General features: G+C 44.4%; 1 protein-coding gene across 14 annotated transcripts in view; it reads right to left on the reverse strand.

The window, feature by feature from the left end:
• The window catches only part of LOC110501892 (FERM domain-containing protein 4A), a 191,986-nt gene that overhangs the window by 13,725 nt on the left and 163,261 nt on the right, over positions 1–15,000 (reverse strand). For all 14 annotated transcript variants that reach the window (XM_036955502.1, XM_036955504.1, XM_036955499.1 and 11 more), the window contains 9 exons: positions 11,027–11,110; positions 10,834–10,899; positions 10,559–10,616; positions 10,338–10,424; positions 6,107–6,183; positions 5,499–5,640; positions 5,190–5,331; positions 590–723; positions 332–454 (listed from right to left, as the gene is read on the reverse strand). In XM_036955502.1, the coding sequence (XP_036811397.1) occupies positions 332–454; positions 590–723; positions 5,190–5,331; positions 5,499–5,640; positions 6,107–6,183; positions 10,338–10,424; positions 10,559–10,616; positions 10,834–10,899; positions 11,027–11,110 (913 nt within the window). The remainder of the gene's footprint in view (positions 1–331; positions 455–589; positions 724–5,189; positions 5,332–5,498; positions 5,641–6,106; positions 6,184–10,337; positions 10,425–10,558; positions 10,617–10,833; positions 10,900–11,026; positions 11,111–15,000) is intronic.

Raw genomic sequence — 15,000 nt, forward strand, 5'->3', positions numbered from 1 at the left:
TCAGCCCTGTAGCAGTGGAAAATATATTACGGCACAAATAGAAGAACAGGGAGAAAGAGGGATTGAGGATGACTTCAAACCAGATCTAAGACGTTCCAGACTGCTGGTTTAGTCACTGCCCCAGTTACTCTTCTGCTTCAACCAATCATCTAGGATCAGTTCTCCATCCCCAAGTCTTAACCATATCTATTACATCACTCCAGCTTCATGAGGAAGTGTATCTATACTGGGAGACGAATACAACCCATTTACTTGAACTGAATGGAACCACTGGAAACAGTTGGCTCTCATGTGGATTTACAGAAGTACCCGTTTGAGTGTATTCTCTGACCTCTCTTTTCGGCTTGATCTTGTGGTCGTCCAGTTTGAAGGCGGGGCCAATCTTCCTCCTGACTGTCGGAGGCTCCTCCCCTGGATCTAATGGATACTCCTTAGGAAGCTTCCCTGTCAACTCCTAGAGAGAGAGGGACAGAAATACATTATATTGATCATTAATCATTGATGTGTGTGTGTCTGTGTGTGTGAGTGTACATGTAGTGTATGTTTGTGTCTGTGTTTGTGTGTGTGTTCGTGCATGTGTGTGTCTTACCGCCTCTCTGATACAGATGTTCTTGAGTTCCTCTAGTCTCTGTTTGAGTGTCTCTTCCAGAGCCTCCTGCCTGGCCCTCAGTGCTGCCAGCATGTCTTTCTTAGCTGTCTGAGAACTGTCCGACTCCTGGGAACCTTCACACACAGATCAGAGATGCAGTCAGAACACACACACAAATAACAGACAAAGAACTTAGCACTGAACACGGACCAGAGCGTAGAACACTGTCAGAAACAAGCTTACTGTAACGTTACTGTGTGGAGCACACATATACATACACCCAAATACAGCACTGACAGCACTGGAGCCCAACACAATGGCATTGTCTGACCCAGACCTCCAGAGAGACATAGAGAAACAAGGAGAGGGTGAAGGACGGGGGAGGGGGCGAAGGCACCTGCCGACAGCTCAGGATGTTTACCGGGAAGTGAGTGGAACGCTTCGATAAGGAGGTCTAAGACTGTGTGTGGTGGGGAGGGTGTGTGCATGTGTATGTGTGTGTGTGTGTGAGTGGGATGGGGAAGCCGAGGACACAGTCTGTGACGCACAGTCTCCAACATCGTGCCAGCCTCTCCCTCCCCATCAAACGTACGCACGCACGCACACGCACACGCACGCACACACACACACACACACACACACACACACACACACACACACACACACACACACACACACACACACACACACACACACACACACACACACACACACACACACACACACACACACACACACACTCCCTGTCACTGTTCAAATACACTAACAACAGTCACCCTGTGACCAAACACCATTGTGGATAACATACTGGAGTAAACACTATTTTACAATAATGATAAACAGCTATACTAATCGTTGTATGAACTATGTTAGAGCAGGGCTGGCCTCCAGGAGGAAAGTTAGCCTGGTCTAGGGTCAGGAGCTAAGATGTGAGCCAGTACTGCCACACTGACTGCACTGTAGAGAAATAAATACAGAATGTCTACACTGCTGAAAATTGTAGAGAGAATGTGAAGGAGACGCATAAAGATGACATCACAACTCAGTGATATCATTCTGTTGCCAAGCAGAGATGGTAAGCACAGCGGCGTGTCATCAGATGGAAGACTACAGATGCAGGGGCAGAACGACAGATTTGTACCTTGTCAGCTCAGGGATTTGAACTTGCAACCTTTCGGTTACTAGCCCAACACTCTAACCACTAGGCTACCCTGCCACCCAGTATGGGGATGAGGTAGGTAGATGGGCTGTTTACAGATGGGCTATGTACAGGTGCAGTGATCTGTAAGCTGCTCTGACAGCTGGTGCTTAAAGCTAGTGAGGGAGATGTGAGTCTCCTGCTTCAGGGATTTTTGCAATTCATTCCATTCATGGGCAGCAGAGAACTGGAAGGAAAGACGACCAAACGAGGAATTGGCTTTGGGGGTGACCAGTGAGATATACTTGCTGGAGCGCGTGCTACGAGTGGGTGCTGCTATGGTGACCAGTGAGCTGAGATAAGGCGGGGCTTTACCTAGCAGAGACTTGTAGATAACCTGTAGGCAGTGGGTTTGGCGATGAGTATGAAGCGAGGGCCAGCCAACGAGAGTGTACAGGTCGCAATGGTGGGTAGTGTATGGGGCTTTGGTGACAAAACGGATGGCACTGTGATAGACTGTATCCAGTTTGTTGAGTAGAGTGCTGGAGGCTATTTTATAGATGACATCACCGAAGTCGAGGATCGGTAGGATGGTCAGTTTTACGAGGGTATGTTTGGCAGCATGAGTGAAGGATGCTTTGTTGCGATATAGGAAGCTGATTCTAGATTTAATTTTGGATTGGAGATGCTTAATGTGAGTCTGGAAGGAGAGTTTACAGTCTAACCAGACACCCAGGTATTTGTAGTTGTCCACGTATTCTAAGTCAGAGCCGTCCAGAGTAGTGATGCTGGACGGGCGAGCAGGTGCGGGCAGTGATCGATTGAATAGCATGCATTATGTTCTACTTGCGTTTAAGAGCATTTGGAGGCCATGGAAGGAGAGTTGTATGGTGTTGAAGCTCGTCTGGAGGGTTGTTAACACAGTGTCCAAAGAAGGGCCAGAAGTATACAGAATGGTGTCGTCTGCGTAGAGGTGGATCAGAGAATCACCAGCAGCAAGAGCAACATCATTGATGTATACAGAAAAGAGAGTCGGCCTGAGAATTGAACCCTGTGGCACACCCATAGAGGCTGTCAGAGGTCCGGACAACAGGACCTCCGATTTGACACACTGAACTCTATCAGAGAAGTAGTTGGTAAACCAGGCGAGGAAATCATTTGAGAAACCAAGGCTGTCGAGTCTGCCAATAAGAATGTGGTAATTGATAGAGTCGAAAGCCTTGGCCAGGTCGAAAAGTCTCTTATCGATGGCGGTTATGATGTCGTTTAGAACCTTGAGCGTGGCTGAGGTGCACCTATGACCACCTCTGAAACCAGATTGCATAGCGGAGAAGGTATGGTGGGAATCGAAATGGTCAGTAATCTGTTTGTTAACTTGGCTTTCGAAGACCTTAGAAAGACAGGGTAGGATAGATATAGGTCTGTAGCAGTTTGGGTCTAGAGTGTCACCCCCTTTGAAGAGGGGGATGACCGCGGCAGCTTTCCAATCATTGGGGATCTCAGACGATACGAAAGAGAGGTTGAACAGGCTAGTAATAGGGGTTGCAACAATTTCGGCAGATCATTTTAGAAAGAGAGGGTCCAGATTGTCTAGCCCGGCTGATTTGTAGGGGTCCAGATTTTGCAGCTCTTTCAGAACATCAGCTATCTGGGTTTGGGTAAAGGAGAAATGGTGGGGGCTTTGGCGGGTTGCTGTGGAGGGTGCCAGGCAGTTGACCGGGGTAAGGGTAGCCATGTGGAAAGCATGGCCAGCTTTTCTAACTGCCTGTGTATATTTGTTCCTAACTTCCCTGAAAAGTTGCATATCCCGGGGGCTATTCGATGCTAATGCAGAACGCCACAGGATGTTTTTGTGCTGGTCAAGGGCAGACAGGTCCGGAGTGAACCAAGGACTATATCTATTCCTAGTTCTACATTTTTTGAGAGGGGCATGCTCATTTAAAAACTTTAAAAAAATAGCCAGGCATCATCTACTGACGGATGAGGTCATTGTCATTCCAGGATACCCCGGCCAGGTCAATTAGAAAGGCCTGCTCGCAGAAGTGTTTCAGGGAGCGTTTGAGGGGTGGTCGTTTGACCGCAGACCCATTACGGATGCAGGCGATGAGGCAGTGATTGCTGAGATCTTGATTGAAAACAGCAGAGGTGTATTTGGAGGGTGAGTTAGTTAGGATGACATCTATGAGGGTGCCCATGTTTACTGATTTGGGGTTGTACCTGGTAGGTTCATTGATAATTTGTGTGATATTGAGGGCATCAAGCTTAGATTGTAGGATGGCTGGTGGTGTTAAACATGTCCCAGTTTAGGTCACCTAGTGTGTGTGTGTGTGTGTGTGTAAGAGCAGGGATAAAAACACTGAATGGAGAGGGTGAGAGGACAAGACAGAGAGAAGAGTTATATAGAGATACTGTAGCTGAGAAACAGCAAGACACAAAGTGAGGCAGATCCAGAGAAATTTGGGACAGGAGAAATAGCACACATCCACACACATGCACGTGCAAACACACACACATACACACACACATGTACTCAAAATGTAATATGATATTCTCAAAGTATGATATTAGGAATTTAGTTAGGAATATCGTTGGATCAAAGAAAGGCTTGCTCTGTGGCTTAATTTCCTGTTACAAAAGGAATACGTTACATTGTGACAACCAACCCCATACTATGTGACTTCCAACGCGGCGATGGGGCTGGTTGTCACAAGTAGAAAGAGTGTGTTTGATGGCTAATAACTCCATGTTCGATATGAGGATAAAAAGCACCCCCATTTCAACACAAGACCTCGGTCTTTCTCCTGATATTGGAAAGAGTCCTGTAAGATATACTGGTGCTGAGAAATACACACAAGAGTAAAAAGTGTGACAACCAACCCTGGTCTCCCTTAATTGATTTCATAAGGTGTCAGCTGTATGTGGAAATAGCTGACCTTTGCACATACAGTACATGCACACACACAGTTGGCAGTATGTGTGTACCGCTCTTTTCTCTCTCACTCTAAACTACTAGCACTTTCACTAAACATTAGTTGACCTTGCCTGTGCCTTTCACACTTCCACAATGTTGGTGGAAACGGCCTTTGGGAAAACATCAAGGGTTTCTGTCCTGAGGTTTAAAGGTAGATTCACAGCCCCGTCCTCTCTAACTCGGTTCCCACAGACCCCTGCCCTGGCCTAGATAGGGGATGGGGGGTGGTTACCACTGTCTCCTCTCACAGATCTCTTTCTAACCACATGACCTCCCTCTACACAGAGAGTCATTGCCCAAGAGACCAGGACAAAGCTAACCCCCCTCCACTACATCCCTCCACTACATCCCTCTCTTCTCCTCTCTTCCGTCTATCCCCCTCTCCTCTACCACATACATATAGAGGCCAGGGCCTCAACATTATGGGGTGGAGTGTAGGGTAAGGGTACTGCAGGCCACAGACAAAAACAGCCACACACAGAGAGACTTACCTGAGGAGAGCAGACTGCCAGAGCTGCCGCTGATGATCTTGCCCTTGCTGCCCATGTTGGCCAGTTTAGATGTCTTCAGAGTGCCAGTCTCTGTCAGGTCGATGGCTATCTCACTGAGACTACGAGCTGCATGGATCTTAGACTGGACACGCACACACAGGTGGAGATATTATATCTTTACAAAATCCTGTATTTCTGCTTGCTTCTACTGATATCGTGATGCTGTACCACACTACACACACTCTAGTCTCCACACTCATCCTAGAATCCCATACTCATTCTACAACCTCCCCAGTGATTCTGTGTTACCTTGCTCTGCTTGCGGTCCAGGTAGAACTGGTGTTGGCTGATGGCCATGGCCCAGATAGACTTAATGAGAGCAGGGCAGGCGTACCAGGTGTGGACAGCTATACCACTGTGGCCAAACGTCCTTCTGGTCACTGACGCCCTACAGTAGAGACGGACACAAGGCCTCCTTATACACACTGAATACACACAGTAAATTAAAGAACATGCACACGCACACGTACCCACGCACCCCAACGGCCTATAGCAGGGCCAGACGCAAGGGATAACACACTTATTCTAGAAAAGAGAGAGGCTATGTCTACTAGTGATGTTCAGCAGTACCACACACGTTGACTCCCATGACATGATTTACTCTACAGTGTTTATACAGAAAGTTAGCTGTATCTCATGCTAACTACTGCCTCCAATAAAACAGCTCTCTCTTCTCTCTGCCCGTCTCTCTCCTTTTTTCTCATCTCTCTCTCTCTGCCCGTCTCTCTCCTTTTCTCTCCTCGTCTCTCTCTCGTTCGTCTCTCTCTCTCTCTCTTTCTCATTCGTCTCTCGTTCATCTCTCTCTCTCTCACACACAAACACACACACACACACTCAGAGATGTGATATAGATTTACCTCCTGGGGTCATGAACTTCCACTGAGAACTTCTTCTCTCTGAAGTAGAGGTTCTCCAGCTGACGCCATTGGAACACCTGAGGACGCACACACACACACACACGCACACACGCACGCACACACACACACACACTTTTGAACTGAAAGAGGCTCACAGACTTCAAACTGAGAATCAAACAGACACAGAAGCTTGAGAAGGCAGAAACACACTCCCGGCTGGATATGACTTTCCTGTACATCCACTGAGAGTTAGGATTGGTTTTTGCAACACCCCAAAAACAGAAAGAATAGGAGAGGAGTGAGGAGGAGGAGTGAAGAGAGGAGAGAGGGAGGAGAGGAAAGAGGGAGGACATGAGGTAAGGGTCTCTGATCAGATCCAGACCCAGCGGGCTCGTCCAGAACTCTTCCCCCAGCTGAATGACCTCACCCCCTTGAGAGAGGGAGGGGGGAGGTTTTTTCTTCCCTTCTTTCCCATCCTCTTTACGAACCATCAGCTCCTCTTTAAATAAAATCAAGCCCTGCTGGGTGAGAAAGTCTCCTCCATGTGTGTATGTGTGTGTGTGTGTGTGTGTGTGTGTGTTAAATCCTCCCCAGGTGCAGGGGAACAGAAAGTTCTGAGTCGGAGGGTGTTTACCAGCTGTAGGCAAGTGAGCGAGTGTGTGTGTGGGGGGGAGAGTGTGAGAGTGTGTGTGAAGTAAAGTTTCCTCCTCTCCTGTAGCCAGGCTAAGACCCTCCCCTCCCTCCACCCTGACCACTCCTCTCTCCCTCGAGGAGTATGCTTCCTGCTCTGGGCTCTGTGGCTGGGAGAAAGGGAGGGAGGGTGAGTGGGGAGAGGATTACTGTGGCCCCACCAAACGTAGCACGTTTGCTTTGTTTAGTCAGCCAGCCAGCCCAACTCTTCAGACACACAAACATATAAACTGCCTGACGAGGTCTGTCTCTCGTTACACAGAGAGCAGAGACACAGCAGTTACTGTTACACTGGAGACACTACAGCACTAGCAGCTGGGAAACACACACACATAGAGACACACAAGCAGCACACACCAACAATGGTGGTGGTAGAGATGCAAAGGCAGTGAGATGGTTTAAGAAACGCTTAACACACAAACTCTGTACAGAACAACAGGAGAAAACAAAGTTAACTGGCAGGGTGAGGGAGGACAGGGAGAGAGGAGGACAGAGGGAGGAAGAAGAAGACGAGGGGGCACAGCCCGGGAATCATAACAGCCTGGGAAAAGAATGAAGAGAGAGGGATAAGAGGAACAGAGGAGAGGAGGGGGATCTGATGGAGAAAAAACAAATGTATAAACACAGCGTTGGGACTAAGAGTGTGTGTGAGCGTGTGTGTGCGTATACGTGTGAGATAATCTGTGCAGTTATGCTCGGTGAACTGTACACTCAATGGAGTTGGAACACTTAATGGAGCATGGTGCTAAGAATAGGAGAGAGAGGGTGTATGTGTGTGATTACAGATAGGGAGAGTGTGTGCAACAGCTTTCCAGCAAGAGAGTGCTTGACACACACATGCTCCCTCGTAACTAGGTTGGAGGGTGGCCCCATCTTATCAACTCAACACTGGCAACACTGGCACTAGTGTCACATCAGACAACACTGGCACTAGTGTCACATCAGACAATACTGGCACTAGTGTCACATACATCCCAGTAGCTGTTATGGTATTCAACTAGTGTGATCAGGTTTGTTAGTGCAGGGAACAGACTGAAGCCTACACACCCTGTGTGCTGCCACAACCATCGCTTTAATCTCCCCTCATATCAGGCTTTAGTAATCAGTCCATGGACCATAGAACTGCAGACCACAGTCACACCTTCCAGGAAGGCTACTTCAACATGTACAGCACATCACAATGAGGAATTAAACCAGTTTCAATGAGAAAGGAGTTATGGGTTATTATTATGATAACTAACTAATGAAAGGAGTTATATAAGTGGTGTGTATTTATTAACAGCTTTAGAGAAACTTTGAATAATCTGAACAACAATATCAGATACAGACATGGTGACATTTTCCACACAGCACTGAGCATGGCAAAGGGTGTCCACTGTTAGGCCAGTGTGTGTGTGTGTGTGTGTATGTGCGCGCGTGTGTGTGTGTGTGTGTGTGCGTGCGCGTGTGTGTGTGTGTGTGCGCGTGTACAAAGAAAAGGTCAGAACTCGGAAAGCTTGAAGTCTATAATGACTCAGTAATACTGGAGAGAAGCATTACATCCCCTTCCCTCTCCCTGATTCCCTTCCCTGTACCGCTCCCTCAGAAAGGTGGAAGGCAGTTAGGGTGGGGGCTTTACATGTTTCCAGGTTGTTCTTTTGTCACTATGGAGACCTGCCCATGGCTTCCTGTTGTTGTTTTTCAGCACTGTTTCATACCTTCATATACTTCTCTGACCCGGTAACACACTAGCTAGCAGAGACATAGGCTTAATCTCTATCAAGAAAATCTAAATCAGCATCTGCCTCAGTCACTCACAAACCATAAAGTGTCTCACAACTCACTAACAAGGCATTTTTACTGGTTGTGGTTTAGCTGTAACTCTCTCTCTCTCTCTGTGTGTGTGTGTGTGTGTGTGTGTGTGTGTGTGTGTGTGTGTGTGTGTGTGTGTGTGTGTGTGTGTGTGTGTGTGTGTGTGTGTGTGTGTGTGTGTGTGTGCGTGCGTGCGTGCGTGTGTGTGTGCGTGCGTGTGTGTGTAAGGGGAAGTGGGGTTAGGGGTAAAGTATTTAAACTACCCCAAATAAACAGTCAGAAAGCCTTACAGTGGTGGTCTAGTCACGACAGGATGTACACTGGTAAAACTCTACTGATAAAAATGCAACTGCCATACTCACAGACAACATATTCCTAAGGTAAAACTCAAAACAAAAACAGTCTAAACTAAACATTGAAAACCTTGTTTGACATAATGATAGTATAACCTAATGCCCAAGCTTAATACACAGCCTTTGACTGGGTCTCAACCTTCATTGAAACCAACGCTGGAGTTATGAAAGACAGTTAGGGGGTCAAAGACAGTTATGAAAGACAGTTAGGGGGTCAAAGACAGTTATGAAAGACAGTTAGGGGGTCAAAGACAGTTATGAAAGACAGTTATTAAAGACGGTTATGAAAGACAGTTATTAAAGACAGTTATTAAAGACAGTTATGAATGACAGTTATTAAAGACAGTTTTTAAAGACAGTTATGAAAGACAGTTATTAAAGACGGTTATAAAAGACAGTTATTAAAGACCGTTTTAAAGACAGTTATTAAAGACAGTTATTAAAGACAGTTTTTAAAGACAGTTATGAAAGACAGTTATTAAAGACGGTTATAAAAGACAGTTATTAAAGACCGTTTTTAAAGACAGTTATTAAAGACAGTTTTTAAAGACAGTTATGAAAGACAGTTATTAAAGACAGTTATTAAAGACATTAATAGTCATCTTTAAAGTGCCCTCCCTCTCTCTGTGTTTTCAGGGTGCTGCATGTGTAGATAACATTAGTATGCTGATGAGAAACCAGAACACAAAAACCTGAACCTCCCTTCATTCCTCCTCCCCTCCAAACCCTTGGAACACATTCACTCTATTGTAGTACAGACCACTTTCAACCTGGCATGACCCACTGCCTTTCAATGTGTGTGTGTGTGTGTGTGTGTGTGTGTGTGTGTGTGTGTGTGTGTGCGTGTGTGTGTGTGTTTAAGTCTAAAGATTAGGGCGATATGGGGAGAAAACATCCTTCCAATAATGAAGAGAGCCATTGTTCCTAAAGAGCACCTTTCTACCTGATACTAACATTGGAAGCTATCTCAAACCACCAAATAATTATGTGACCTAGAATAGGAGACTAGGCCAGCATTCCCATTCTGTCTCTGTGGTGATGTAACCTAGGAAACCTCAGGCTCTGGGACTATTATGGGATAGAGCAGGAATGTGGGGAGAACAGTGGGGAGACATTTAGACTGGAATGTGCAAACACACACACACACACACACACACACACACACACACACACACACACACACACACACTAGAACAGGACTGAGGGGTCAGAGTTCACATGTGGGAGTGTGTGAGTGTCGGTTCATCCAGCCAGGAGGAATGATACTAGTCTTTTCCAGGGTCAAAGGTGAGAGGCTTTAACAGACTACAGGGAAACTGATGGGAGGACAGTGTTACATCTTTCTAAAAGTCAGACATAATGGAGCGAGAGGGAGAGAACGAGGATGAAAGTCTTACCTTCCTGGGCTTGACCTTGTCCTGGTAGTCATACTGGAAGATTCCTTTATAACTCAGGCCCAGCCACCACGGGATGCCCTGTTTATCCTGCCACAGAGATAGGATACACACATCAGAGCGTGTGTGTGTGTGTGTGTGTATTTCATAGTCCCCCAAAGCCCCCCCCCCCCCCCCCCCCCCCAACCCCAAGACAGAGAGACTGTAAGTGATTTAGGTTGTACCTTAACAGTGTAGTAATGTACTCCATACGTAGGCAGAGACTCAACGATGCTCATATAACTGAGACAGACAGAGACATCAGTCAGAGAGTTCACAGTGTTCAACTTCACATCATCTACTGAACAGAGAGCGTCATAAAAACACACACACTCACACACATATGGATACACACGCAGTAGACACCCAGCATGTGTGAGAGATGAACACACACAGCTCAAGAGGGAGAGAACATGAGACACATAAGAAACACACACACCCTTCCCCTCTCCAGTCTTACTTGACTATGGCCTGCCCTCTGGACTGTCCGTTCAGCTTCTTGTAGTGTTCTATGACCCGGTCCTCACTGGAACAGAACACATACACAACATTTCATCAATCACTCATATCAACCAGGCAGCCAGGTCGGGCAAACAGGCAGTAGTGTTTGGTGGCCCTGGTCAACTGGGCCAATAAGACAGGCTGGGACTCACCAGTATGCCAGAGATGGGTGTTCCTTCAGGGCCTGAGTCGGCAGAGCTGGAAGCTTCTTCAGGTCTGACCTCGTCACGTCGTTACTGTGACACACACAGAAACACACATTGATTTCAAACTGCCAAGAGGTGTTGGAGACAGATTGGCATTAGCGATATAAACCAATCCAAAGGTGTCTCCAATAGTGTGTTGTTTATCTACTACAATGAGGTATTGACTTCCCAAAGAATAATCTATGGGTTGGGGGACAGAGTTAGTAACTGAGAGAGAGAGAGATCGTTACAATACTGTATATAGACATAATATGACATTTGAAATGTCTTTATTCTTTTGGAACTTTTGCAAGTGTAATGTTCACTGATCATTTTTATTGTTTATTTCACTTTTGTTTATTATCTACTTCATTTGCTTTGGCAATGTTAACTCATGCCAATAAAGCCCTTAAATTGAAATTGAATTCAGAGAGAACGAGAGGTGGAGCAGAGAGAGAGAGGGGAAGAGATAGCGAGACCCCAGACTTCAGACTCTCAGTCTTAAACCCCTCTGTAATCCCCTAAACCTCCCATCCCCCTGAGACTGAGGGAAAGGCCTGGGAAAAGGACAGCCAACACTGGAAATATAATAACCAAGACAATACCTGATCTCCCACATGAAAAAATACTACAGTTTACTATAGAATACTACAGTACTTACTATATGATTCTGTAGTAAACTATAGTATACTGTAGAATGCTATACGACACGTGTAGTACTTACTATAGAATTTAGTAGTATACTATTAGTACTATAGCACATACTACATTATACTAAAGTCCGCAAAAACACTACATTGAATACTATGGTATTTAACCATAATACTATAGTATTTTTTAATGTGGGCGAGAGCAATGGTCCTCAATCCCAACCTTTACCACCTGATCTGGACGCCAAAGCCCCAGCAGCCTTCACCAGGAACGGACGGGCAACCAGTTACATAAACGCTTACAATGTTAGTGTAATATATAGCGTAATATGTTACACATTCCAGAGCTGTGGGATGCCATGTTTATTTATGTTCCCTGTGAGGAGGAGGAAATGGGATCAAAGGTGACTCTCTGTTTGACTCTCTTATTTACACTGGCCTGGCCACTGGCCTAGTGGTTAGAGCATTGGGCCAGTAACTGAAAGGTTGCTGGATCAAATCCCTGAGCTGACAAGGCAACAATCTGTAGTTCTGTCCCTGAGCAAGGCAATTAACCCACTAAATGAGGAAGATGCGTTCAGTTGTACAACTGACTAGATATCCCTCCACGCTCACACACTGACAAAGAATCCTTATCCTGTACTGCTCTAAGTTATACGACCATATCTGTGTTCGAATACCCATACTAACAAACTGTATTCTACATACTTAATGAGTATATACTATTAGTTCATTTTAGTTTACTGTAAACGAACGGTATCCTTTCAGTTGAGCATGCTAACGCTTCCCCTGTCTACCAGAAGTTGATGCTGTTGCTATGCAACCTCTTGCTAGCTTGTTAGCATAACAAATTACTAGCTAGACATTTTATGATTTTGGGTGTGTTTGCAAATTCAACCTGGAGTGCGCTCTGGGTGTTGGTAAATTCAGAGCGTTGGCAGATTGTCCATTGGTAAATTCAGAGCGCACACTGCCAGTACGCTCTGGCCGAGGAGTAGGGTTGATCCGAGTGTTCTGACCTCCCAATGGCAGTCAAGCACCCAAGCTAACGGGCTAACGTTGCTAGCTACTTCTACTTCCAGACACAAATGAGAAAACACCTCACTCTGACCATTTTACTCACCCTTGCAAGAGCTGGTAAGGTTGTTTTCATGTTATCCACAGTGTTGGTGACTGTAACTGTGCTGCTGGCAACAATTGAATTATGCATTTTGCCAACATTTACTGACACAGGCCATATTCAACTGGGTTGAGCGTTCGTAAATCATCAGCTATTCTGCGCTCTGGCACACTCAGACGAGAGAGCTCTGGAATCGGTGTAGATAGCCAGAGAGAATTAACAATGACCCTTAAGAATGCACAACGACTATACCACTTAGTTAAGCTAAGAATGACATATAGTTAATATACTGGCAAGTTCGATGTATTAGTAGCCAACTAACATTAGGTAGCTAGTTAAATTACCAGTACATACTGCTGTAATGATATGGTGTGGTTCGTAAAAATAGCGAAGCTAACAAATTGTCAGCCAACATAACATACATTATTTGAAAAGCTATTACTTTATTACATTGCACAACATTTTCTTAACATTTGTCATAATTAGTTAAAGGAATGAAATTCTGCCATTTTCAATCAGAAAACGTTGTGAAGCCACACCCATTTTCTGAAAAATTGTATTACGGGCCCTAAAAGCACAGAAAAAGTGTCCACTGCTTGTATACTTCGTATTTTGGCAGAGTTAGTACGACATCCAGGAACTTTTGGCATACAAACTACATCCATACTATGACCAATAAGCATACTAACTATATCCATACTATGACCAATAAGCATACTAACTATATCCATACTATGACCAATAAGCATACAAACTACATCCATACTATGACCAATAAGCAAACAAACTACATCCATACTATGACCAATAAGCATACAAACTACATCCATACTATGACCAATAAGCATACAAACTACATCCATACTATGACCAATAAGCATACAAACTACATCCATACTATGACCAATAAGCATACAAACTACATCCATACTATGACCAATAAGCATACAAACTACATCCATACTATGACCAATAAGCATACAAACTACATCCATACTATGACCAATAAGCATACAAACTACATCCATACTATGACCAATAAGCATACAAACTACATCCATACTATGACCAATAAGCATACAAACTACATCCATACTATGACCAATAAGCATACAAACTACATCCATACTATGACCAAAAAGCATACAAACTATATCCATACTATGACCAATAAGCATACAAACTACATCCATACTATGACCAATAAGCATTCAAACTACATCCATACTATGACCAATAAGCATACAAACTACATCCATACTATGACCAATAAGCATACAAACTACATCCATACTATGACCAATAAGCATACAAACTACATCCATACTATGACCAATAAGCATACAAACTACATCCATACTATGACCAATAAGCATACAAACTACATCCATACTATGACCGTAAGCAAACTACATCCATACTATGACCAATAAGCATACAAACGTCATCCATACTATGACCAATAAGCATACAAACTACATCCATACTATGACCAATAAGCATACAAACTACATCCATACTATGACCAATAAGCATACAAACTACATCCATACTATGACCAATAAGCATACAAACTATATCCATACTATGACCAATAAGCATACAAACTACATCCATACTATGACCAATAAGCATACAAACTACATCCATACTATGACCAATAAGCATACAAACTACATCCATACTATGACCAATAAGCATACAAACTACATCCATACTATGACCAATAAGCATACAAACTTCATCCATACTATGACCAATAAGCATACAAACTACATCCATACTATGACCAATAAGCATACAAACTACATCCATGCTATGACCAATAAGTATACAAACTACATCCATATTATGACCAATAAGCATACAAACTACATCCATACTATGACCAATAAGCATACAAACTACATACATACTATGACCAATAAGCATACAAACTACATCCATACTATGACCAATAAGCATACAAACTACATCCATAATATGACCAATAAGCATACCAGTATGTTTGTATGCTTATTGGTCATAGTATGGATGTAGTTTGTATGCTTATTGGTCATAGTATGGATATAGTTTGTATGCTTATTGGTCATAGTATGGATGTAGTACATCCATACTATGACCAATAAGCATACAAACTATATCCATACTATGACCAATAAGCATACAAA

The sequence above is a fragment of the Oncorhynchus mykiss genome, chromosome 2 (assembly GCF_013265735.2).
Source record: "Oncorhynchus mykiss isolate Arlee chromosome 2, USDA_OmykA_1.1, whole genome shotgun sequence".
NCBI classification, from domain to species: domain Eukaryota; kingdom Metazoa; phylum Chordata; class Actinopteri; order Salmoniformes; family Salmonidae; genus Oncorhynchus; species Oncorhynchus mykiss.